Source organism: Barbus barbus (assembly GCF_936440315.1).
Source record: "Barbus barbus genome assembly, chromosome: 5".
Lineage (NCBI taxonomy): Eukaryota > Metazoa > Chordata > Actinopteri > Cypriniformes > Cyprinidae > Barbus > Barbus barbus.
The window spans coordinates 35,405,282-35,429,777 of NC_136733.1; the positions used below are offsets into that span (position 1 = coordinate 35,405,282).

The following is a 24,496-nucleotide window of genomic DNA, read 5'->3' on the forward strand; positions in this document are numbered from 1 at the left end:
TCCTTGCAGAATAAAAGCATTGATTTCTTTAAAAAAAAAAATATCCAACTGTATTTTTGACTATTACCATTTTTTTTTTCTTTTGACCGGTAGTGTATAATATATAAGGGATCAGGCTGCTACAATAACTTTTGAGGGAAGAACTAAAAATGTGAACTAGCTGGTTTGAAGCTAACACGATTGAAAAAATATACTAAGCTGTCAATATATAAAAAAACAAATTTTTTCCTTAAGTTACTTGATAGCAACTAAATGGGATATTGTCAGATATTGAACAATGTCTTTAAAAAAAAAACAATTCCTAAACAAAATCATGAAGAATTCATTATTTTTCTGCTAATTTCCTCTTCTTCTTTTTTTCTTCAATGAAACCATTCACAGTGCAGTTCTTAATTTTTATTTAATATTGTGTAATCACTGATTTCAGATTTATTTGCCCTAAATGAAATAAAAAGTGAAACAAACAGCTGCTGGTTGCCTTACATCTTGAGTTTGCAGCCTTTCTCTGTCAATTTCATTTCAGTTAAATTTCAAACTACTTCATTGGCACGACCAATAGGTGTACAATCCTGGTCCTGGAGGGACAACATCCTGCAAAATTGAGCTCCATCTTGTCCCAATGTACCTGCCTAAAATATTCCAGTAATGCTGAAGAGCTTGATTACCTTGGTTCAGTTGTGTTTTATTGGGATTGCAGCTAAACTCTGCAGGACAGTGGCCCTCCAGGAGCAAGATTGGACACTGCTGTTATAGATGGTCAATAGCTTAGCTTTCAAGATCAACTATTGGATCAAAGCAGGGATCATATAGAAAGGCAATTATTCAAAGTTTCTCTCTCTGTTTTTCTTTCTCTCTCAGAAAAGGGAGCAGCGGAGAGTCTGGTAGAGAAGTTGAGCTCGAGGACTTGCATGAGGATGAACCACCCACCTCTTGAGTGTCTTCATCGTAGATCCTGAAGAGTTCCTCATCGTCCTTCCATCCCTTCGAGCAGACCCAAACCGCTCCACTACACTCTGTTTCCACCGACTTGATGCTTCCCTCGACATTGAACTGGATTCTGCTATTGCTAGCCATCGTTCAGGCTTTTCATCTTCGTCAGTCTTGCACAAGAATCACTTTTCCTGCCTATGGTTCTCATGAAACCTGGCCTTGATAATCTGGCGGAAAACTATTCTTTCTCCTTCATACCATTTGGATCTTTCCATCCTCGTCCTCTCATCCTGGCTAAACAAGTAGATTTTGTTATGGAATCTATATTAGGCCAGGTTTGTGTGAAAGATAGACTACTCCACAAGCATTCTAGTGCACAAGACTACAGCATGGACAAAAGATGCTATTAAACTGTTGATGCAGTGTGCTGCCATCATAACCTCTGTACATGTGTAGAAAATAAGAGCAATGGCGTCTTGCCTTTTTTGTATACGTATGTTCATGTGCAATTCTTAACCCTATCCATCATAGCATGCCTGAAATATGGCCTTCTCCTTATAATGGTGGTTCCATATCTCTGCTGCTTTCCATTTCTTTCATACGATAAAATGTTCTCATTTCATTCAGATATAATATATAAACACACACAGTGTCATACTGTGAAACAAAGGGGCTTATGTAACTACTAGACACTAAAAGAGGCTCTTGTCTGCCCATTCAGTCAATTCTAGAAAACAGGGCTTTCTCATACAGCGTGTTTGAGCGCGCGGTATAACCATTATCTAGAACAGGGCTCATTTTCCATGTTTGTGAATGTCGCAAATGCCGCATTCGGATCGCACCGGATGCAGGGCTCTCGTGTCGCAGCGCTTTGTCTCTCTGCAGGAACAGAATGTGTCATTGTTTACCGAGTCTTCACATTCCAAAAGGCCTATTTGTCAGTCAGCAGTGCTAACAGGCCCTCGAACACACACGCAAACATGCCACCGAGGCAAGCGAGTGTGCGCTGATGCAGAAAGAGAGGGAGTCACTTTCACTCAAAACAGACAAGCCAATTAAGGGAAGGATCTGAATATGGTGTTTAGCTGTGCAAGAAAGTGAACTGCCATTCAGTGTCATTACGGTCCCTCTCGGCCTGTATTAACTCCGTCCAAAACAGTACGCCCTTGTTTACATCGGATCGTCTGCCAGACGAACCCATCATACCCCGTTTTTGAATCACATATTGAAAGAACAAAGAGAGTCTGAGTGGACGATCATTGTAAAGGCACATTGACGATCGAGATATTTAATATTAGATTTTTATCATTATGAAATTTTCACTGTCCGTTTCAATTTTAATGGGACAGTTCACCCAGAAATTAAATCTCAAGGTCTGTTTGCATCAACACAAATTTTTGAAGCAAAAACTCTAAGTCAGCGGCTCTGTTCAGAAGCAGAAATACCCTATTTACCCTGATATTCTAAGTGTTGTGCAGTGTTCTGTTTCTGACACCCAGTTGTCATGGAGAAAAAGGAAGTCAAACCGTATTTACATGTTTTCGAACAGACATTCCGATTTTTGTATTTGCTATTTTGATTATCAAACAACGCTGGATTCTTTGTCTGTTATTCACATTTGCTTAGCAAAATAGTCTGTTCATGAGCACCCCACCAAGTCATTGTTTTATGTAACAGCAGTGGCTCAAGGCATGTGATCAAAAGCGCAAATATAATGGAATGCAAACGATTGTGTCGGTCATTCAAATACATTTAAATTAATGTTTATCATACCAAATATTTGTCTTTATGTGAACAGGCCTTTACCCTCATATCGTTCCAAACTTTACTTATTTATTTTTTTGCATGAAACACAAAAGGAGATATTTAGCAGAATGTCCAAGCTGCTCATATAATGCAATTGGATGGGTCACCAACCATTCCCCTTTCATTGTGTAGAAAAGAGCAGCTTTGGCTGTTTCAGGGTGAACTGCCCCTTTAATTCATTTTACAAGAATAAAACTGGTCTCAATCAGGTCAGCTGCCAATTATTTCCAATAAACTGGTTATGTAAGCAGCGAATGCTTAGAGGAAACCTTTAACGATGTCACTCATTTAGAGGACTCATTATTGCTTATATGAAGACGGATTGATAAACCACAGTGAACCACTTTCATTATATTCTCACTAATATCCTGAGCAGATGGTGGTCCATTTTTCTGACTCCTACACATTCTTCCCTTCTTTTCTCTCGATGACCCTCTTTTAGGCACACAATCTTTGTAGATTGCTTCTTGCCCATAAACTGAATTACACAGGAAAACCATTTTCAGTGCCAAACGACTAGTGTTTTTTGGGTCTGTTTGTGTGGATTTGATTAAATGGAGTCTTCTTTCTGTCGTATTGAGATTTCTGTATGTGGTACTCAGGGTCTGGACACTGCTGTTCGGGGGATTCAGAGAGAATGGAGTAGCATATTCTATGTTCAGGAGCTCTAAGGTGTTTATGTGTAGAAATTCAACAAATGTTTTTAAATGATCCCCCTTATTCTCTTTTATGTGTGTGTGCAAACTCGTTTGTCCATTCTGTCTCAAATGTACAGTAGTCTTGTCAGTTACTTCTTGATGTATGCTATGCACCTGTTAGTGTCTTGACGTACGGCATGTCCCTTAAATTATAACATTTTACAGACTTCTCTAGGTTTGTAATTCCTTTTGATATCTGTGTGAGACAAAACAACTCATGTTTAAACCCCTTTAAATGGTTTCCTGCAGGACTTTTGTATAAGCTAAACATATGCAGCAGCCAATATGCCATACCTCTGTCTGAGCAATCAACTCAAGTGTGAAGGCTTTATTTCCTTTTCCAGGTTTCTGCTCATGTGCAATAGATGAGGTTTGATCATTTGTCTACCCACATTTACAAAGGTTTCTCTTATTTAAAGGAGAGGAGAGAAATGTGGCCATTTTGAGGCACTTTGTAGTTGCAAAACTTGCTATCAAAGTTTTATGCTTTTTTAATTTCCCTTTCTTGATTTAAAAGTATATCAGAATTGTATATAAATCATAGAACACTGTCTCACTCACATACCTACAGCCCAGTTATTTGTGTCAGAGTGCCTGATATTGCTGGTTATTTATAGACGTCTGTATTCTGCTGCATTGATCTGAATGTAACCGTTTAAAAAGTTCAAAGAAAACAGACAAAAAAGAGCATGTCCTGATAAAGCACTGAATGCAACTCTTCCTGTGTAAATATGTACCAAAGCATATAAAGATGCTATTTTTTGCATGCTTTTTGTACACAGACATAATCAAAGACAATAAAGATATCACTGGTGATTCAGGTTTCTTCTTTATGTTTTGTCATTTAGGATTGCATTATTATTTTCAATTGTGCATGATAAAAATGAACTTTGAATCAATCAATGAAATTGACCTAATAATAATACATATAACAGTAGCTACTCTTTAAAACAGTATTTTGTACACATAAAACAAAAACAATCCTTCATGGTGCTGTCTGATTTCAAAATTGTTCAAGACTGTAAATCGTTAAATAAAAAAAGAAACTCAAAACTCAAATTGAGGTAAATTCCAACAAATAAAAAGCAAGTCATTGTTGCAAAATAAACCCAGACAGAATTATCAAGATGCCAGTGCAAAGCAGTGAGGTTTTGTTTCACCCTGAAAGGGTTTTTTGATGTGAGTTTCAATTATTGGTAACACTTCAGTTTAGGGATCAACTCTCACTATTAACCAGTTGCTTATTAGCATGCATATTACTAACATGTTGATTGTTCTTTAGTACTTATAAAGCAATAAATAAATGCCTTATTCTGCATATTCTCTATATTTTAGATCCCTTAATCCTACTCCATACCTAAATTTAACAACTACCTTACTAACTATTAATAAGCGGCAAATTAAGAGTTTATTAATAGTGAGAATTGGTCCCCAAACTATTTTGTTAGGTGAGAAGAAAGAGACTGCATGAGTGTCCAGAAATACCTGCTAATTCTATCTTGTACAATTAATAAATACATAGGTTTGGACTATTGATTTGAGTAACAATTACTGTTAGAGTGAGAGAACACAAGCACAGCTAAGAGTTCCTGGAAGAGCGGTAGTGATTATTTCATACCATTGAAATGCTGCATTTGACTAATTAAAATCAAGCAGTCCAGAATGCTGTGTACTAATAAAATACCAGACATAGAGCTTCCTATGTTTCTTGTCTTTAAGAGCTGGTTAGTTTCTATCTGATACGTTTCACTGACCATCTAAAGTTTATTTCACACAAAAATAAGAGGCTCACAGTTTGACTTGCTACAAAAACCTATACAAAACCTATACACCTATAAGTAAAAAATAGCTATTTTAAAGTATACAGAATACCATATCCAGAGCATGACATATCCAGACATTACATGGTAATTGCCAAAAACTTTGGGAACCTTGAAAAAACCTCGAAATCCTCATAGAATTATGTCCCTTTACAATCCTGAGCCTCACAATATGAACACATCCAGTGGGTATTAGTTGAGTCTTTCCTCAGTAGTTTGGGAAGGAACTGCGATGTAGAAAGGAAAAGTGATGTCTGACAGTTCTGTGTGTCAAGTCTCCCAGCTGACTTGCTTAAGCTCCAGTGTTGAGGTGTTTCTCTCTCTCTCTCTATCTTCAATGCAATAGTCAGTCGTCATGGCAGCCGTCCTGACTTTACTCCTGTGCACAGCAAAAATCTGAATTACTGTGACCACAACTAAAATTTAAAAGTTGTTTATAGAGATATGCTATAATTCTAGAGGGATCTGTGGCTGAAAAGATTGGAATGGTACGTTACCTTTGGTAGATCTTTTTCTGTTTGTGATTGGGGCAAGGCTGGCTTCTGTGGAAGGGCAAATACATATATGAGATAATTTCCCATGCTCCTATATCAACCCCAATGTTTTTCTTCGTCAGAAAGCTGCTAGAGTGGGTCCTGGAGGTTAAGATGTGCCCTCACTTTCCTTTCTTTATAAGAGACAAGTATGGTCAATGCGCTGTGTTGCTAGGGTAACTATATCACTGCAGAGATGTCTACAGGAAGCCGTGGTGTTGCATGCACTTGAATGCAATAGTCTGCCCACATGCATACTGATCAAAAGTAATATATGCTGACGTGACGCCTATGTGGTTATACTTTTGCTCTCACACACACTCCCTCAGAAGTGCTTGGACATTTGAATTATATTTAAATCCTGAATTTAATGTCCATAATGACACTATGGGAATGTAGCTTGATGTAAATGTTTGGATAAGGCATTGCATCTGCTCAAGTTACAGATTTGCATGTCAGCTAACTATGTATCTCTTCTGCCATCTTGTGTTTCGGTAGTGAAACTAGCATTGACTATCCACAGAGCTCTCAGAGACACACCAGCGATCACAAAGGCAAGTTTGACTCAAACGAAATATTTAATACCTTTTATTCATTAAAACAACAACAACAACAAAAACCACTCACCTCTTCCGGGATTTCTGTATGCTTGAATTTCATGTTTTTGTAGAAATCTCTCTTTGGAACAAAATATAGGAGGAGCAAATCGCACACAACGGTTGCCTTAAACGACAAATGAAGTAGATGTTAGTTCCTTTCAATAGGATAAAAAGCTCTTAGGGGATATTTTGAGCACAAAACAGCTAAGTGTATACTAAGGTAAGCTTGAAATCTATCTAATTTGATGCATCTATCCTGTTCTTGTTTCAGTTTCATCAACATAGTCATTAACATACAGATACACTAGCATTCAAATGTTTGAGGTTTAGTATGATTTTTTCCCATACTAATGCAAGGATGCATTCATTTGAAAAGTGTTAGTAAATACTTTTTTTTTTTAAACAAAGATTTCATTTCAAATAGATGCTGGTTTAAACTGTATATTCATCAAAGTATCCTTAAAAAGTATTTCCACAAAAATATTAAGCAGCACAAATGTTTTCTACATTAATAATAATAAATAGATTATATATTAGATTATTAAATTATATACACACATATATATATATATATATATATATATATATATATATATATATATATATATATATATATAACATTAATGCATCTTTTAATTTTTACATGGATGGTACAACACACAAGATTTTACACCAGGTATCATCTCCTACATGACAGAAGAATCCAAAATATGGAGTCTGTAGTTAAAAGTAATTGAGGAAATGATACCAGGTATCTCTTTATATAAATATAAGTTTATTCTCTGTGACACTCACCACTCCAAAGATTCCTACTCCTGAGCCTATAGCCGTCAATGTTGGGATGATATCAAATTTTCCTGCCTGCAAGGAACAGTTGTAAACAAATGGAAATGTGCATGTTCCATCATTTCTTTGTGAATGATCCATAAAAAATGCTTACCCGTCCATGAACAATGATGTCTATCCGTACACCAAACACCTTCATTACTGTTCTCTTCTCTACCCCATTCTCCACATAATATTTAGCATATCTGAAACAGTCAGTATCACATAATAATTCTAGTAGTGATTCCACTTAATACATTCTTTAAAAAAAAACAATGTAATTCATTCTTTTACAGAACCCAACAAAGCTCACAGGCTCAGAAATAATACAGTACAGCACCACTCACCACTGAGCAGTCTAATTAAAAGTTGTTTTCCCAAAAGAAATAGGTTAAACCCACCTAAAATTGTATCCCACTGATGGTTTCTCTTCTTTGTCATTTTTCCCTGTTCCATAAAGACCATAGAATTCATACTTTGGTTTGCAGTGTCTGATACTGAGGTCCAGATTGCAGTCCCAGTCAACGAGGACTCCTATAGCACCACCCTAACACATCACATAAGAAATATCAAGAAGATTATCATCCCACGTTTCTGTGATCTTCTCCAGATTTTAATCATTCACTACATTTTGGGATAATGTTTAAAATAAGAAACACACATTGTGAGATAAAAGGTTACAGCTATTCAGTTTAAAGTCACAATTATAAGATATAGTTGGAATTAATTGGAATAAATTCACAATAGCAAGATGTAAAGCTATAAACATTGCATGATAAAATCACATTTATTAAACAAAATGTGAAAGTCTCCTCAAGTGATGTTGACCACAGTCTTATTTTACTGCTATTCATAAATTTCCTTGGAAACCGACAGCAGTGTAACAGGGCGAACGAGACGAGAGACGTGCGGATCCATTTGCAAGCTTTATTATACAGAGATGTGTTCAAAACACAAGCAGGGTCAAAACACCAGCAAACAGGTATGGCACAGACGAGAAACAAGAATAATCCAAACCAGGCACGAGTCAGTCAACAGCGAACGTTATCCAGAGGGCTTGACAAGAGGGGCAATCCAGAAACATGAGCAATAGCCCAAGTGAAGCACAAACAGAGTCAAAATGGCGAGACAACGGTAGATCCAGGAAACACAGACTAGAAAATCAGAAACAGGTTTCGTATCGCAGCTAAAACTAGGAGAGTAATAAACGCAGAACAATACTGGAACTGAACAGAAACACAGAATGGCTCGGTAAGGCAGCTAACACTAGGAGAGTGCTATACGCAGAACAATACTCGGCGATCTGTGAAAGGAAGTCCATGGTTTATGTAGGGTGTGTGATTGTGTGATAGTTCTCAGGTGTGAGCGGGTGATTAGTGAAATGGCTGCTGGGACATGCAGTCCGGGGTAAATGTGAAACAGTCTGTGCAATGCGAGAGTCAATGTGATGGAGGAGTGACCTCTGGTGGCGAGCGAATGGAAGTCCATGGACCTGATTCATGACAAGCAGAGCCTATAAATTGACATCATGATTCAACGGCTATCAAGTTTGTAAACTATTCAATTCACTACATCAGTCTTTAGGAAATCATCCTGATTACTGGACATACTAGAATGTTTTGAATGTAAGTATTCTGTCTGAATGTGTGTTTAAAGAACAAGTAGCCTTTAGGAGTTTGAGTGTTAGTGGGTTGTGTGTATTTACATGACAAAAACCTACCACACGGGCTATCTCTGAGAAATTGAACCCAGAACGCTGAACGATGTCTCCCAGTCTGAAGATGGGACACAGTGGATCAGTCTTGGGATGAAACAAACACCTATTGATATAACTCTGGTTCACACTCTCCACCAAGTTACTCCTAGAGAGAAAAAAGTGAGGAGAACTTTCATCTGTTAGACAAAACTGATAAAGCTGAGTGTTGCATTTTAAGCCTGGCCTTCAATAACGTGTTGTACTGTACAAACATTATTACAGTATGTTATTACATATAAATTATTATTGATGTGAGAGAGGCAATTAAAAAAAACCTTAATTATAGTTTGGTTTATGTTGTTTAATATGTATTTTCTTTTTTCACAAAAAATTGCAGACATTCTTTTGTACCACAATAAACACCTGGTTTATAAGAACTTTCAAAATAGGTCATTTTTATTTTCATCCTCCTTCCTCTGAATTTACTTCTTAGGCATTTGCCAATATACCACTAGGAACATTTGAAAACTATAGAGTTTTACCTTACTACATTAAACTGGCGAAAGGTAATGGAGTTTTTGATGAACAGTGTGTAGTTTTCTGCTGTCAGCAGGACTGGAGGGCTACAGAGAAACATAAGATGGACAAAATAGAGTTCAATGGAACAGACCAAGACTGTAGGCTGATTCAAAACAATTTTGAATACAATCTGTCACATGCTCCAGGTATAAACATGCATTTCTTATTTTTAAGGCGACTGTCAAGTGTAATTTGATTCTCTTGTTTAGTTTCCAAGATTTCTACACAGACATGAAGTTCAAGACATTCAGGAATGGTGAGTCTTTGCTTTTTATTAAACCATATCTATTCATTCACTATGGTGGGCTTATAAATGGAAGTGTCAGCAGATAGACACAGGACACAGAGGTAAGTGCAATACAATAATGCAGGGAGCCCAGAAGGGAAGTCCTCAAGGAGGTGGGTATGTAGGTTTTGCCCTCTGGGCCTCCCAGCGGAGCAGGTTCGTCGGTGGTATGGATACGTGAGAGGGAATCGGCCTTGACATTCTTATCTCCGGGTCGATACGTGATCCGGGTCGTAAGGAAAACTGGAACCGAGTGAAGAAGAGAGCCCAGCGAGCCTGCCGGGGGTTTAACCTCTTAGCACTTCGGAGATATTCCAGGTTTTTGTGGTCAGTAAAGGGGTGTTGAGCTCCCTCCAGCCAGTGTCTCCATTCCTCCCGATTTCCAATATCGTAGTTCCGCTCCGCTCCGCTGGGGAAAGCTTCCTGGAGAAGCAAGCGCAAGGGTGGAGTCGGGGAGGCTTTCCGTGGTATTGAGACAGCACTGCTCCCACGCCAGTGGTGGAGGCATCCACTTCCACTATGAATGGGAGTTGGGGTTCGGGATGTGAGAGGATGGGAGCGGTGCAGAAGGCCTCCTGGAGCTTCTTGTAGGCAGCTCAAGCTTCGGAAGTGAGCATGGAAGTGAGGGGGGCTGAGAGGAGACTGAAGTTCAGAATGAATCTCCGGTAGAAATTTGCGAAGCCGAGGAATCGTTGAAGTTCCTTTACTGACTGAGGCTGGGGCCAGTCCCGGCTTGGACCTTCCCCTGGTCCATCTGGATCCCATCCGCACTGAGGATGTAGCCGAGGAACTGGACTGTGGGGTGGTGGAACTCACACTTCTCGAGCTTCAGGTAGAGGTGGTGATTCCTGAGTTGGCGTAGGACCTGCATCACATGATGGCGATGTTCGGCCAGGTTCCAGGAGTAGATTAGGATATCGTCTACGTACACGATGACAACCCGGTGGAGGAACTCCTGGAACACCTCGTTCATCAACCCCTGGAAGACAGACGGAACGTTGGAAAGGCCATAAGGCATGACCCTATATTCATAGTGGCCTGAAGGGATAATGAACGCCGTCTTCCACTCGTCCCCTTTCCGGATACGAATTAGGTTATAGGCACTCCGCAGGTACAGCTTCGAGAAGATGCGGGCCCCACGGAGTTCCTCGAGGGCGGCCGGGACCAGGGGAAGAGGATAAGGGAGCTTGACAGTGTGATCATTGAGGGTCCGGTAGTTGATGCAGGGCCGCAAGCCTCCGTCCTTCTTGCCCACAAAGAAGAAGCTTGAGGCCGTCTGAGAGGTGGAAGGGAGAATGAACTATTATTGGAGAGCCTCCTTGATGTAATCCTTCATCGCCTTGCGCTCCGGGATGGACAGGGGGTATACTCGACCCTTGGGGAGTATAGCTCCAGGCAGCAGGTTGATGGCACAATCCCATGGCCGGTGTGGTGGTAACTACGTGGCTGCCTGTTTGCTGAACACATCCTGGAACGCCAGGTAGTCAGATGGGATCGTCGGAACCTCACGAGGTTCAGGGCTCTCCACTAGGGTGGAATGAACTTGGAGCTTCAGGTTACTAACCAGGGGCACAGAGACGTTGGAGAGACAGTTTTAGATGCAGGTTTTACTCCATCGGAGGATCTTGTTGGTATACTATCTGACTTCGGGGGAATGTTGAGATAGCCAGGGGCGTCCCAGGATGATATAGACGGCGACTCTCTCCAGTACCAGAAAGGAAATCCTCTCCTGATGAAGACAGCCTACTTGCAAAGTGATCGACAGAGACCGGAACTTGATGTGCTCACGCCCGAACGGTTTTCCCTGTATGGTCTCAATCTTCAGCTCGGCCTGTCTCTGGCGGTAAATCAAGGTCTCTGGTAAATCAAACTGTTTTAGGAGGGCTTGTGAGATGAAATTGCCTGAGGATCCCAAGTCCACGAAGGCGGGTACTGAAATGAAATAACGTGGGGTGAGCAGTTGTACCGTTAGCAGTGGTAGGGTAGAGATAGCAGGCTCCAATTGGAGGGTACTCACAGCTAGGCGTGGGGGGCGAGAGGGGCACATCCGAATGAAGTGCCCCGGAACTCCGCAGTAGAGGCACAGCCCCGTGGCGAGACGTCGAGCACGCTCAGTGTGTGAGAGGCGATTAGTATCCATTTGCATAGGTTCTGGTACTGGAGGACAGGCAGCTGGGGAGGACGGAGAATGAGCGGTTATGTCCGGCTGACAAGCCGTGAGACGTTGAGAGATCTTAACAGCCTTCTGCATAAAGCTCTCCAGACCGACAGTGTCATCATAGATCGCCATCTAGGCTCTGATCTGTGGATCTAAGCCCTGACGGTAAGCAGGGAGTAGAGCTGCCTCGTTCCATCCACACGAGGCCGCCAGAGTCCGGAACCGCAGAGTATAGTCACTGACCGAAGAATCTTCCTGACGGAGGCAGATGAGTTGGTCGGCAATGGAGAGCGAGCCGGTGGATAGGCCGAAAACCTCCTTGAAGTGGGAAGAGAAAGCATCGAAAGGGTTAATTATAGTGGTCTGTGAGTTCCAGATGGCTCGTGCCCAGAGCAATGCCTGTCCGGTTAGCAGGGAGATCAGGAAGGCAACTTTAGCCCGTTCGCTGGAAAATTTATGGGATTGCATCTCTATGTAGAGTGAAACTTGGAGTAAAAAAACGCTACATTCAACCGCCTCACTCGAATAGTTTGCAGGGATGACCATGGGACTGGCAGAGGCAGACTGAGGGTATGTGAACGGAGAGAGAGCTGTTCGAAGAGCACTGACCAGCTCTTCGAGGGGATCTGCAGCGGCGGGATTCGGGAACTCCATCTCCGGTCGTCGGTTCTGGTCTGGTCTTGTGTCAGCAGATAGACACAGGACACAGAGGTAAGTGCAATACAATCAACAGGTTTATTAAATAGTAGCAGAGGGGAATGAGATGAGCAGAATGTCCAGGTAAGCAGGCGGGGAATAGGAATGTCTCTAGGGGCTTATCTGAGTGTGAATGTCCTTTTTCCTTTTCCAGGGGATTCGGAGGTAACAGTGGAGCGTGGAGATGGTGGAGAACTGGAGCGGTGGAGAACAGGGATAGGAACACTGGAGCAACTGGTAAGTAGACAAAAGGTAAGTGGGTCAGGGTAGTCAACATGGAATGTTTGAGACCAGACAGTGAGTGAACGGGAGGAGTGCAGGGATATAGTGCTGCTGATTAGTGCTGACAGGTGGCGTTGATCAGAAATCAGGGGATTGGGATCTGGTGAGTGTCGTTGGTTGAGACTGCATTGACTGTGGTGACTCTCTGACAGAAAGATGCCACATTTAAAAAAAGACAATAATTGTAGTCCAGGCATGCCACAATAATTGTTACTGTTACTGTTAGACACTCCATATGATTGATTCAATTCAGCAACAACAGTATTAAAATAAGCATTCATACTCTGGTATTTGACGGTCATCTTCAACTGGACACCAGGAGTAGATCTCACAAGTACTGGTATTGCTTATACACCTGCCTGTCATGTGCCCTGAGAGAGACAGTAATGCCATAAGTGAACAGCAGAGTATAAGAGCTTTGCTATTGATCAGAACAGACTGAAACAAAACTCTCTTTGTGCCCCAAAGAGAGATGGCAGGGTATAAAAGTCTGATGTCCATTGTGAAAATGCTTAGATTTAACAATTTTATCTAATTTAGTACCCATGTACATTTACCCCTACATTACATATATATAAACATTAAAAACATTTTGAATCCCACGTTTTCAATATGGATTTAGACCTTTTGATACCCACTGTGTATATATACACTCACACACACACACACATGCATATACAAAGTCATACTTTTGAATTAATCTCAGCACACTTGAGGTAGTGAAAAGGGAATCAAATCTGGTATTAAAAGACATATTCATATTTTCATATTTAAAGTATAAAAATTGTTGGTGCAATATTGGGTAGAAGATTGTCAGACCGTGTGAAAAGCACTACGATAAAATCAAATAAATTTATATGGTTGATACACATCTATTCCTATTCCTAACTGACTGTGAGATTTCAGTGAGGAGCTGCCATGACTTTGATGTTACTAAATTAACTTTTCTCTGAATGAATGAGCATGAAGGATGATTCTATCAGTTCAGTTATTTAGGAATGCTTTCATCAGATTGCATTTGGTCATATGTTTGCAATTTCAGTCTGACTCTTTTAACATGGCCAAGAACATTTACATTCACAGACTGAACTTCTTTTGGTGGTAGTATAGCATTGACAAACTTTTGTACAACCATTAAAATACACTTAGTGTAAGCATAACATATAACACATCCCTTGTGTCACAGAACATCAAACATATATTAGAAATATTATACAATAAGCATGATATGCGATGATATGCGGTCTAAAGTATGGCATAAACAACCAGAATTTTGTATGTTTTCAAGAAAAGCAACTGTGAATTTTACCCTGAGTTCACAGAGTCAGTATTACACGATTAAGGAAAATATGTGTTGTACGGTGAATTTTGTGCCAATTGCCCATGACTGGAAGTCAGGGCACTCTGAATTACTGCAATGTGAGATAGTGCTGTTTACTTACGTCAGTATTCCTAGAGTAAATTGTTCTGCTACGCTGCATGTGAAACAGAGTCAATATTTGAGTATTTGTGACCCACACTGAGCTCACGATATCAGTCTATAATGTGGGTTTGATTGTATAATTTTTAATCAGCTTTTTGTTCTGTTTATAAGCCATTGGTGTTCCCATTGCCAACAACTACTACTACTAAGCTTTTCCAATCTTAATGATATATAAAAAACAAGATTTATTTAACAAATAACTTCAATTTATTTATGTTTGGGTAGCAGTGGAATAATTTTGCGTAGTTCCTGTTATATAAACTGCTAGTCACACCAAGTAATCTGAATCTGGATGAGAGCCCTGTGGAACTCTGGGAATTACAGACATCAGTGAACATGGGGTAAAATTCATCAAGATGTGGAAAGCTAAGAAAAAAGCCTTAGAGCATGAGAGCAAAGCATGTTAGACATGAATGTTAGTGACTTACGGAGACGGCAGCATGGATGATGTGCAGGTTTGTCAGTTAGGAGAGTGAGAGTTCATTAGGCCCCCTTTGATTCTGAGTAGAGTTGAAACCAAATGCTTACGTGCAAGTGCACCAATTTTCTTACCCCATGATCATTTGAATTCTGTGGTATATATCTTAGACCGCTGGTGCACTGATTTAGTTACCAATGAAGGTCAAAGGGATTATAAAATACCCATGAAAAACACTCAGTAAGTGATTTCCTCTGCTCCCGGCTGCTAGTGATTTGAAGTTAGTCTGCTGCGACGGTGCCTTCTGTCGGAACAATGTAATGGTTAAAACTTTACCATTTCCCGTACGTTTGTATTTGCCCTCATCACAGTCCTCGTCAGAAATACACGTGTTCTTCCCATCTGGCAGCTGAAATACACACAGGAAAAGAATAGCACTTTAATGGATATTAGTGTTTAATTAAGCCCCAATTGGCTTGTTGAAAATATGCAAATATGAGATCCAAATGAGACAGGATGCACAGAAGAGACAGAATAACCACACAACCCAGTTCTTACAACTCATTTGTTTAAGCAAAGCTTTGCAGGTAGTGCAATAAAGTCAAATAGAGAGTCAAGTGAAAGTCAAATAAGACTGAGGTAAACCAATAGCAGGTAAATGAATGAAGAGATGGTACATGAAGTCTAGTCAGATGCAGATTGCATCATCAAACACAGGTTATATGTGTTTCCCAAGGTCACCAGGGGAAATAAGAGACTCTGCTCTTTTAAAAATGTGACAATTCCTTATTATATGGGATGATTTGGAATAATATGTACACTACAGTAGTTTGTAACCCTAGGCGTGTGAACATGGCTTTACTGAGGCAAAGAAAAAAAAAGTAAAAGTGGTATGATCACTGACAGAAGCATCATTCCCATTCAAACTAAACAAGCATGTAAAATCTCAGTTAAATTTTAGTTTGGTCTTGAGCCAGGACTGGTGTCCCTCAAAAAAAAAAAAAAAAAGTTTCATGACGGCAATCGACCCTTATTTCTGAGAAACCGGTGACTGGAGGGGAAATATGTTCAGGATATGACTCATACAGAGATCTTATAGAAACAAACAAACAAACAGTTATGACAGTCACGATGATAAAAGCCGATCGTGATGAGAGAATAAGAAAAATATATTTACCTACCTCAGGACATGTGTCCTGTTTCTGTCCTGCAGTGGCAATGTAGTTCGTCATCACAACAAAAGATGAGTCACCCTGGAAAATGGAACAGAAGGGACTTGAAGGGTTCCACATGACCAAGCGTCTTCTTTTTCCCGGACATGTCCTCTTTTTTGACCTACAAAAATGCGTCCGGCCGGGATATCTTAATCGCCCAAAATGTCCGGGTTTCCTTAATCTCGCTCCCACTGAATTTTTGATCATTGCCGCCTGCTCACACAATATGTGTTTCGCTTCCGCGATTTTTGTGTCTGCTCCTTTAAAAATTCTAATAATATATATAATTTTGGCGCATCAGGGAGTCACTAACTGTATGCGGTGTGTTGAATGAGCGTTTGCGCTGTTTACTTTCACTTTCGATTTCGCGATCACAGGCACTCTGTGTAAAGGGAGCACAACTTACAGATATTTGTCAATGAGCTCAGGATCTGTTGAGCAGCAAATACTCCAGCATGGTCTTGTCCGCCATCTCTCCTTATTCTCGACCCGTGATCAGTCAAATCTGACTCCTGCAGCTCTTGTTGAATGCAGGGTTGCCAAGTCTGCGTTTTTTTCACAGAATTGGGCTACTTTTAAACCGTTGCCATGGGTTGATTTTCCCAAGTGGGTCAAAAGTTTGAAATATTGCATAAATAACATTTGACTGAAACATTTTACGTTCTACCTATTTCTTTATACTTTCATGGATTTTTACATTAACTGTTCCCTCCTGGTGGAATGACCTGCCCAACTCACTCCAAGCAACTCTAGCACTCTCTATTCTAATGCTAATTCTAATTTTATCAGCTTTTTTTAATTAAAAATCTTGACCCTCTAACATTTGCACTCTCTATTCTATTTCTATTCTAACTACTTGCTTTGTTTATAAAGAAAAAAGAGCCTCTAACACTAGCATTCTCTATTCTTTCTACTTATTTTCTTTATATTTATTATAAATAATGACATTCTAACACTAGCGTTATCTATTCTTTTTTCTGTTCTATTGACTTGTTTTCTTTTTTTATTATAAAAACAATATAAGCAAACAAACAAAAAAAAACTTGCTATGTATACTGTAAGGTGAAGCCCCGCCCATGTCCCCGCCTCCTACGGTCATCTTTTAGGAAAACTAAACCCTACACATGACCATATGTAGTTTCAATCTCAAAGTTCAAAAGAGAGTCAGAGTGCTATGTTAAATTTATAGCACAAATTTATAGCTTTGTCTATTTGGTGATACAGTGGTTGCATAAGAAGTGGAGTGTTTGAAGCTGACTGTGCTAGTGGAGTGTTTCAGGCTACTGTTTTTGACACCCCTGCGTGACATGATGAATGTCCTTTTTTGAAACCTAAAACAGACCTCCAACTCACCCCCCATTGTGCATTTGGTTCAGTATTAAAAGCTTGATTTACACTGTTTGAAGATAAGCATGGCTATATTTTCAGCTTTCGTCTGAGAGACAGCTGTGTTTAAGGCTGAATCTAAGGTTTAACCTCAGCCTTAAATAGGCCAAGTGTCGTTCCATCTCTCATGTCTCTGCTCTGTTAGCACTGTTCTAACAGATAGTTATTAGTGACAACAACCTGTACTCATGAAAACCAGTGATTTTTATTTTATTAATATTTTCCTGTCATTCTAATATGCTGATTATCAATGTTGAAAAGTTGTGCTTAATATTTTTTTGTGGAAACCGTGATAAATTTTTTCAGGATTCTTTGATGAATGAAAAGTTCTACGGAAACTCTCCATAAAACATGAATTCCCAATGTGTGTGTGCGTGTGTGCATAAGCGCTGATATTTGTTATCGTGATGAACATTTTGATGTTTGCTTTTTGGACAAAATATTATTTGACTTTATAAAGAAGCTCCTGGAGCCACTCCTTTGATTGCTGAGTGATGACGTGTTTACTTTTCTGTCAACAGTCTGTCTGTTCCTTATTGCACTGGGTGCTTTCTGTTAAATAAGTTCATATTCTGAAACTGCTGCAGGCTGTTGGCATTAAGTAAATAATGGCAGACATTTTCAATTATTTATTTTAAGAAATAAAAGTATTTCTCCATTCACCTTCTAAATAGCGTCACAATATAGATGTTTGCTATGACAATATCAGCACTTTCTCAGGGTGAGAATAGCCCATGAGTGACTGCAGATGTTTACAGAATATGAGTACATTTATCTGTGATTAGGCACAATTCACAGCCATAATGACTCCTATACCAATATAAGTATGTTTAAACTCAGAAAGCATAAACTTAAATTTACTGGATGGACAATTACCCAGTTAGTAGCCTACATCTGCATTCAAATAAATTATAACAAAACTAAAGAAAAAATAATAATACAATGTATATAAATTATAAATTATATAATGTATATAAATGAGAAGTTTTCAGTTCTGAGGCCAACATTAGGAGTTATTACACAACCCACCTGTTCAGGAAAAACAAAATCAGCTGCATCCCATATCCTCTCCTTTTCGCTGATATTTGTGAAGGATAATCCCTTCATCTTGGTGAAGATGGAGCCTATGGCAATATCTATCGCCTGGTAGCCTTTCTCATACATGAACACCCACCTAACAAAAGCAAAAAAACGATTCATGACCAGATCTGCTATAATCAGTCTGCAGTCTGAAGACTTTTCTATTTTTTATGTTTTTGATTCAGTACTATAAATACCAAATTAGTTTAAAAAAATAGTGTCTTTGTGCTTTTACAAAATAATAATAACAATTGTCATCCATGATATTTCATGACAGCCATAAATAAAGGTACCTTTTTCACATAGTGCATATGAATAAAACCTGCAAATAATTACTTTTTTTCAGAAACATTGTGACTGATTCTGTAAAGCTATTCTTTCTTTATATTCATGAATATTCACAGCACACAGTTTGTCAATATTGAGCTTTTGTCAACAGAGATGTCAGTCAAAGCAGGGTTTCGATTTTTTCATTTAATTTGATCCTACCTTTTGCTCAGCCAGAACTGCTATTTGTCTATTTATTATTGGTTACTGATTGACAATAACAACAAAAATATATTTATCAGTGCACTATTTTATTAAAGTAAAAAGCTTTACTGTGTCTCATGATTTGCACTATTAAGCTTGGGCAGCAGTTGGAAAATGTTTAAATGATATAAGGCTATGCTTTATATAGTTTTCTTTTCAGAATGTGTGTGTTGTTCCTATGTACTTGAACTATCTTGTGTCATGTAAAAGTAGGATGAACCAATACGATTTTGGCCTCATGCCCTCTTGCAAGACACAACAAACGGTATTCTTCCCTTTGAAGCATGACTCTTGCATGATGTCTTATCGTCTGACATACTGCTCCACACAGACCAAAACTAATGCTATTGCAACAGTTTATCGACTTGATCAATTTGTATTTCATTCAGCTTACCTCACTTCCAAAGACAAACAACTTCCACATGACAGAAAAACAGAAGAAGTATCCACTTTTAGCTTTTAGCAGGTTTATAGTGTTTAATGCTTTGCAGTTTTGAATACCCAAACAAATACCTCTGTCACAGGGGCGTCATGCACTCATTATTTTTGAGGGGGCACAAGGTTTTTTTTTTGGGGGGGGGGGGGGGGGGGGGGGGTCGTCATGTGACACACAGCAGCCACAACAGCACTTATGTATTTATTTTTTCCTTATTATTCAAAACATTTCCAAACGCATTCTATATCATGACTCTCACCTTTATAGACTATGTTGATAGTGGGCGATGGTCAAAGTAATAATGTAATCTATTAACTATGCATAAAAACGTCTCAGGCTACGTATGTAACCATGGTTCCCTGAGAGTAGGGAACGAGACACTGCGTCCTCTAGGGGTCCCTATGGGGAACGCCTTGGCGTGACCGGTATCTTGAAGCATATATCTAATCACGACAATAACATTGGCCGGCGACAGCCTATGACGTTACTACCTGCGCGGCCACAGTATAAAGGGGCGCCGGGAAAATACGTCATTCACTTCTTCGTCTGAAGCTTGCATCCGAAGCATGGCACCAAACCTAGAGGACGCAGTGTCTCGTTCCCTACTCTCAGGGAACCATGGTTACATACCTAACCTGAGACATTCCCTTTCGAGGGAACTTCGAACTGCGTCCTCTAGGGGTCGCTATGGGGAATGGAATACCCACGCCACCATGCTGAGGGGAGTGCAAGCCAAGCACAGAAGCCAAGCACTAAGTACCAACTCTACCCGGATAAGGGAGTTGCCCCTGGGATGGTACGACGGCTGTCAGTGACATTATCCCCTTCGGCCAAAGGCCTGAGCTGCATACCCCAGAACTTACCTGTTAGGGGCCAGGCCTCCTGGACCCAGGGTAGAGCTCAAAGGCTTGGAATCAGAAGAAGAGATTCCTTTAAGGGGATACGACCAAGCGCTTAGGATAGTAACTAAGTCTTGGCCTGTCATCCAGGGACTACTGCTTGCTCTGCAAGAGCTCGCTGAAGAAACCGTCTCAACAGATCCTTGGTAGCAACACCCTGTTCAAGTAGTATCAAGTAGGAGAGTGGGGCCCAAGGTGAAACCAGGGCCTGACCGACTCAGAGAATGGGCACAAAGCCGCAGCGCGTAACCCATACCGTACAGGATTCTAGAAAGACCGCAAAACACTTGGTGTGCGATCTTACCACAACATGGCTTTCAGAATGTGCACAGAGACATGCGTGCACACTTACCATATCATGGATTTGAAATATTCTCGGGAGGCAGCAGCATGCTCATAGGTGACCCTCTATGCTGAGGGGAGCAAAGCTAGCTCTACCAACAAGGAGAGCAACTTTACAGGGAGGCAGAGAGAAGCCTAAAAACCTGAAGTTGCTGACTTACAGAGTTGAATTCTTTTCAGATGCTCTACCATGGCTTTAGAGCTCTGGAGAGCGGAGAACTTAACTCTCAGCATGAGAGGGCACTCAGCACATACATAGGTAGAGTGGGGCCCAAGGTGAAACCGGGGCCTGACCGACTCAAAGAATGGGTACGAAGCCGCAGCACGTAACCCATACCGTACAGGATTTTAGAAAGACCGCAAAACACTTGGTGTGTGATCTTACCACAGCGTGGCTTTCAGAAAGTGCACAGAGACTAGCGTGCGCACTTACCATAACATGGATTTGTAAACACTGTCTTTTCAAATGCTCTGGAGGTAGCAGCATGCTCATAGGTGACCCTCTATAGTGAGGGGAGCAATGCTAGCTCGACCAACAAGCAGAGCGACCTAACAGGGAGGCATAGAGAGGCCTAACAACCTGAGGCCGCTGAATCACAGCGCTCCGGGGAGCGGAGAACCTTACTCTCAGTATGAGAGAGAACTCAGACGCTCAGAAGGGAGCAGCATGCTCATAGGTGACCCTCTATTGTGAGGGGAGCAATGCTAGCTCGACCAACAAGCAGAGCGACCTAACAGGGAGGCATAGAGAGGCCTAACAACCTGAGGTGACCCTCTATAGTGAGGGGAGCACTGCTAGCTCGACCAACAGTGAATCACAGAGCTCTGTGGAGCGGAGAACCAGACTCTCAGAATGAGATGGAACTCAGACGCTTCAGAAGGGAGCGGCATGCTCATAGGTGACCCTCTATGGTGAGGGGAGCAATGCTAGCTCGACCAAAAAAACAGCCTACCAGGGAGGCAGAAGGTGGCCCAACAACCTGGCATGACTGCTAACCGGAGCTCTAGAGAGCGGAGGCCTAACTCTCAAAATAGGAGAGGGACTCGGACGCTCCTCTAGGGTGAGGGGAGCACTGCTGAGCTCAACCAACAAGGACAGCAACCTGACAGGGAGGCAGAGAGGAGCCTAACAACCTGAAGTTGCTGCTCAACGGAGCTCCAGGGGGAACAGGACCCAGTGAGAGGAGTCCTCAGACCCTCGACCGGGAGTGGCAAGCTCAAAAGTAACCTCTAGGTGAGGAGAGCATTGCCAGGCCTGACCAACAGGGTAACTCAACAGGGAGGCAGCAAGCGACCAACTTCCTGGTGTCACTGCCACAGAGCTCATAAAGAACCTCCCGCAGTGAGGTTTAGGAGCACTGCCATGTTCAGAGCAGCGCTCTCAGCCCTTCCCTGTTCTGCCCATGAACCGAGAATCGTGGGCAATGGGCAAATAATTCTCACCGCACTCGCAACGCGCAGCATGTATTCAGTTCCCACGGGAGCTAAACATGCTCCGCCCATGCGCTAGATTACCTCCGAATCAAGCGAGAACGGAGCCGCCGCCGCGAATGCGTCGCTATTCCAGCGAGAGGCGAACACACTCATGCAGACACGTGCCTCCTCCCCGCCTCTGCTCTGTCAGCCTGTTGAAATTTGCACTAGAGCTGCTTTTGATTCATTAAGGTGGTCTGCTGAGGTGCACTGATAAACAAAAAGGAGTAACAGAGAGGGAAGAGAAGGCGGCACAACTCCTGTGCTGTTCTATGATCACAGACATTAAAGGAGGTTTATTGTAGTAACATTATAGTATAATACAGTGATATAAGATGTACACAGTAAATAGACAGCTAAGTATCACTATATTACAGGCGTTAACCCAGGTGAAAAACGTATACATAATGTACTTAAAGTAGTACACTTGAACCCATCTTTCATTCACTAGTACACTCAAGTGTACTACAAGTGGTAGCTAAATAATTTTTTAAAATACAAAGATAGTATGTTAAAAGTGCATTTTAGTTCATATTCATGGTGTCTCAAAATAGCACAGTTGAGTACACTTAGATGATCTTAGGTTTATCTTAAGAAGTACTAAAGGATCATTTTTAGTATGTTAAGTACAAAATTAGTGCGCAAAAATAGAGCACTTTAAGTACATTATGGAAGTGTACTTGTTTTTTACCTGGGCACATACTGCACAGTAGTCATTGAATTGAAGAAAAGCACAACACACTTATTTGGTTACTTGCAAATTGTATTGTTTAGAGCACACAAATGACACCCACATGCTAACTGTTGCTCAGTGGGTTGCGCAATACAGGTTTGAATTACTTAAGAGGAAATGCTCAGCATTTGTCTGGACTTGACTGTTGTAAAGGGTAACATCTGCCAAAGTCTGCTTTTTCTCCATAAATGACTACAGCATGACATTTTCACCGCAAATCTCATATTATGAACATCGCATAAGTGAATCTTTCACACATCTAGTTATCTAATACATACGGAGGGCCAGCTGTTAGCTCTGTGACAGGAGATGAGCTGCTGCTACATTATTGATGCTATAAGCCTAAATCTAAATCAGACACAGTGAAAAAAAAACATATGGGCATACTTTCAAGCAAATCAAGTAAACTAAATAATTCTCAGCTTCAGAAATGTGTGTCTTGTCTGAAACAATAACAGTTTGATGGTGTGCTGCTAGTTAGACTAAGCAGTGCATTTTCTTAAATGGTACATCATGACAGCACTTAACTTTTCAAGTCAATATAAGGCTTGAGCCGTTAGTTTGTTTGCATTCTGTAAATTTTTTGCACTTGTTGACGCATGTTCTGTTCAGTGCTCACTGATTTTTATCTGCTTTTCTTTTTCAGAATTTTGAAGAATAAAATAAATCTCTTACCCGATGATGTAGGCTAGAACACCCATTTGGATGATTCGGCACACCACTGCAACTCTTTTGTTCCTGACCAGAACCTGTCGGGGTGTTTCGTATTCAAAGAAGAAGGTTGATAAAGTTCTTTTTATTTGAGGTTTCATCCTTCTTGTTGAAAGGTAAGAGTAGATGTGTTATATCCTCTTCTCTGTCTTCACAAGGTTCTTGTTCACTGGTAATATGTTTATAAGATGTTTATAGAGTACTGATATCTGACTTCCTAGCTCGCCTCAGCTTTATCTGTCTCTCTCTCTCTCTCTGTCTTTCTTTCTCTCTCTCTTCTAAACCAAACAGTACTCAAAGTAAACCGCCTACTTTGTGAGTTGTCTTCATCCCCCCTCCTCTTATGACTGTAACACAAATGCATGTACAGATGGATAAACGTCTTGAGGGCGGAGTAACAACTCCAATTGCAAATAAAGGCTTATTGCAAATAAAGTCCAGTTGCAAATAAAGGCTTAATGTCCACCTCACATCTGTGACATGTCTGAAACAGCCTCTCTCTGTCTCTCTATCAGCACTCTTTGGCCACTGCCTTCCTGAATGACTGCTAAAGATAAAACCCAGAACAGTATGGGTTAATTTTACTGTATGTTCAAATACATAGAGTTTCACAGGATTATTCTTATAAATTTATGAAGCACCTCAGTTCCAATTGCTTTATACAATTGTATGGACCACCATCAGACATCAAACCAGCCTTTGAACTGTCCAGAGAGCTCCGAAAATGTCTGCAGTTATGTGAAATTTCTTCATTCAGGGGTTGAATATCAAGTTTCTCTAGTGCACACACTGACAAATATCCTCATGTAAATTGCTTCACAACGTGGTGTGCATACAGTATTGTTATACAGAATATATTTTTTCTCATGGTCAAAAAAGATG

At 40.6% G+C, this 24,496-nt stretch overlaps 3 protein-coding genes across 8 annotated transcripts in view; 2 read left to right on the forward strand and 1 right to left on the reverse strand.

The window, feature by feature from the left end:
- camkk1a (calcium/calmodulin-dependent protein kinase kinase 1, alpha a) overlaps window positions 1-4,266 on the forward strand; it is an 83,501-nt gene extending 79,235 nt beyond the window's left edge. For 3 of the 5 annotated variants that reach the window (XM_079416950.1, XM_079416951.1, XM_079416952.1), the window contains one exon: window positions 859-4,266. In XM_079416950.1, coding sequence (XP_079273076.1) covers window positions 859-934 — 76 coding nt within the window. In that variant the 3' untranslated portion in view covers window positions 935-4,266. The remainder of the gene's footprint in view (window positions 1-858) is intronic. The other 2 variants (XM_079416949.1, XM_079416948.1) reach the window with 2 other exon arrangements.
- LOC306869969 (CCN family member 1-like) overlaps window positions 1-24,496 on the forward strand; it is a 1,026,947-nt gene that overhangs the window by 126,453 nt on the left and 875,998 nt on the right. The window lies entirely within an intron of this gene.
- Window positions 4,246-23,963, reverse strand: p2rx1 (purinergic receptor P2X, ligand-gated ion channel, 1). 2 transcript variants are annotated; one of them, XM_079416954.1, is made up of 13 exons: window positions 23,579-23,963; window positions 18,439-18,583; window positions 15,991-16,062; window positions 15,158-15,218; window positions 13,192-13,279; window positions 9,450-9,530; window positions 8,932-9,073; window positions 7,613-7,758; window positions 7,327-7,417; window positions 7,182-7,247; window positions 6,415-6,510; window positions 5,752-5,796; window positions 4,246-5,633 (listed from the first exon to the last, which is right to left on the reverse strand). In XM_079416954.1, exons 1-13 carry the CDS (start codon window positions 23,713-23,715, stop codon window positions 5,628-5,630), a joined length of 1,176 nt encoding a protein of 391 aa, XP_079273080.1. In that variant the 5' UTR covers window positions 23,716-23,963; the 3' UTR covers window positions 4,246-5,627. The 2 variants fall into 2 exon arrangements, with proteins under 2 accessions (XP_079273080.1, XP_079273079.1); XM_079416953.1 differs by having other exon boundaries at window positions 15,146-15,218; window positions 23,579-23,910.